The sequence below is a fragment of the Priapulus caudatus genome, unplaced genomic scaffold (assembly GCF_000485595.1).
Source record: "Priapulus caudatus unplaced genomic scaffold, Priapulus_caudatus-5.0.1 Scaffold202, whole genome shotgun sequence".
NCBI lineage: Eukaryota > Metazoa > Priapulida > Priapulimorpha > Priapulimorphida > Priapulidae > Priapulus > Priapulus caudatus.
In genome coordinates this window covers 350,299-352,910 of record NW_014577263.1, presented here as the reverse complement: position 1 = coordinate 352,910, position 2,612 = coordinate 350,299, and the positions used below count along the sequence as shown (strand labels likewise).

General features: G+C 42.6%; 1 protein-coding gene across 1 annotated transcript in view; it reads right to left on the bottom strand.

Moving 5' to 3' along the window:
- Window positions 1-271: 271 nt before the first annotated feature.
- The window catches only part of LOC106807237 (serine/threonine-protein kinase Nek10-like), an 18,062-nt gene continuing 15,721 nt past the window's right edge, over window positions 272-2,612 (bottom strand). Inside the window, exons 14-17 of the mRNA XM_014809525.1 lie at window positions 2,132-2,242; window positions 1,731-1,803; window positions 1,397-1,505; window positions 272-918 (exon numbers count right to left, since the gene is read on the bottom strand). Of these exons, the coding sequence (XP_014665011.1) occupies window positions 681-918; window positions 1,397-1,505; window positions 1,731-1,803; window positions 2,132-2,242 (531 nt within the window). The 3' untranslated portion in view covers window positions 272-680. The remainder of the gene's footprint in view (window positions 919-1,396; window positions 1,506-1,730; window positions 1,804-2,131; window positions 2,243-2,612) is intronic.

Genomic DNA, 2,612 nt, shown 5'->3' with positions numbered 1-2,612 from the left:
TGCTTATACGCTCATGTGCTAGTACGGTGCATCTTTTGTCGTCCATATACTGGCAGACCTCAGTAAGAGTTGTCGGCGCGTACGGGATAATAGTGGCAGTAGCGTTAATGTGCGCGTGAGTGACTGTACTGACTGACTATCGTCCGTATCTACAGTAAGGCTGATAAGGGGTCTATGTCTTCCTGGCGTACTACCCGAACGTATCCGTAACTATCTTATTGCATGTTGTTTGATGTCATAATTCGATTTTGTTTTATGTGATTTGGAAAGCAGTGGTGACTGTGCTGTAGAAACGCCAGTGAGCGAAAATTCGCACAAAAACATACGAAATGAAAATCAGGCATTTCCTTCCCATTAACACGACACTGACACAACACCACTCATTGTACGTCCTAGTGTGTGTGCGTTATCAACTAGTACTCTCTCTGATTGTTTGCTCCGAAGATTACACAAAATTGCACCATTTATTTAAGACTTTTTCCCCGATTTTTCGAATTTTCGATATGAAAATTACCTCCAGCAGGCAGAACACGACTACAAAAACGACGACCATTTTAGGTATTTACGACTTTTACAAATATCACTATTAGTAAAAAAAATGACTTTTGATATTGCACTGACGTTACTAAAATAGTATCCCTGCACAGTCTATTGGACGCAGAACTGATAAAAGTCACCAACTAGTGGTGTTGGACGGAATTGGCAAGTCTTTCCTCTGTCTCTGACCCAACCGGCCACAGCGGTCTAGGCTGCAGCAACCGCAGAGCACATGGTTTTACACCGGCAGACGACACTGCCTTCCCACTCAGCGCCATCTTGTGGCCTTTAATAGAAACTTTGCCCTCGGACGGCGGTTCGTCCACTTTCGCGCGACTAGGAAGTGCTGCCCTCTGGTGCATCTGAACCATGGATGAGCTTCTGAAAAATGTTAGACGGCGTATCACGTCTTCTGTATGTTCCTGCACTGGGTTTGGTTTTTTTAAATCTTTTTGTAATTAGTTTTTTTATCCATCGTTTTGCTTACTCACTTTTTTATATGCTGCACATCGTAGTATTCGTTCACAAGCGACAAAATTAATCATTTGTCTTAAGACTCGCTCCTCACTCGTTCGTTACTCACTTTTTTATATGCTGCACATCGTAGTATCAATTCACAAGCGACAAAATTAATCATTTGTCTTAAGACTCGCTCCTCACTCGTTCGTTACTCACTTTTTTATATGCTGAACGTCGTAGTATTTGTTCTTAAGCGACAAAATTAATCATTTGTCTTAAGACTCGCTCCTCACTCGTTCATTACTCACTTTTTTATATGCTGAACGTCAAAGTATTTGTTCTTAAGCGACAAAATTAATCATTTGTCTTAAGACTCGCTCCTCACTCGTTCATTACTTACTTTTGTATTTGCTGTACATCGTAGTAGCCGTTCTCGACAAGCACGCTTTCTACGACGGACTGAAGATGTCTGTAGGTCACTCCAGGGCAAGGTTCTTCGTTCGACAATACTACAATCAACGAACATAAATCGCGTGATCATCTATGTCAGTACGATTACTTGCTACGCTTTACGATGATGATAAAAGAAACATAAAAATATATGCTGCCTAATAATATTTAATAAGAATTATTGATATATTAATTATAATATTAATATGATATTAAACACGTCATTATAACTTCGATGTTTGTGCGCATGCTTGCCAAGTCACCCGTGGCGTCTGCACACACACCTGATGGTTTATTGATGACGTAGTGTGGTTCCAAAGTGCCAAAATCGACTAGTTCCTCACTTCCACTTATAATCTGGAATTTAAAAAAAATTAAGGTAAACATTAAAATCATAGAAACTAAAGAAAATCTTGGGTCATAATTACACCCCAGATAATAGCAATACAAGCTGAATTGTGGTAGGCATCCGTCACTCATGTGACATACTAGAATATTTAGAATAGTAAACAAGACAATGCTTGTGGGATGTGGGACTTCGGCCACCCTACAACGCTGGACTGCCGATGTTACAAGAGCGTCAATCAACATTTATCTCGCCAGTTCGTACGCCGTGAAATTCCCCGAGTGATATAAAGATGCGATCGCATCGTGCGTCGCGGTTGTTACGCGTTGTCATGCCAACCTTGGACAACTCTGTCTTTATGTTCGTAGATCCCAACTTCTGTGCAAACAGTTTCTGCTTGAAGCATTCCACCAGGTGGCGCCTGGGGCTACGCTTTAGCGACGGTGGCAGCTGCAACGCAAAACGATAAAGTGTCGGACGATTACAAACCGCGCGTGTTGTCATTTTAAAGTACAGTGAATGTAAATGAAAAAAACGTTGCTGGTAAAAAGCGACGCTTTACGAAGCATCAATAAATCATCCGCACGTCTTATAACTTATTAATCGTGTTTGCTGCGCAGTTGTGTTTGTTGTTCTACTGCTGCTGTTACTGCTGCGGCTGCTACTGCTGCTGTGGCTGCTGCTGCTGCTGCTGCTGCTGCGGCTGCTACTGCTGCTGCTGCTACTGCTGCTGCTGTTACTGCTGCGGCTGCTACTGCTGCTGCTGCTACTGCTGCTGCTGTTGCTGCTGCTGCTGCTGCTGTTGCTGCTGCTGCTGCTG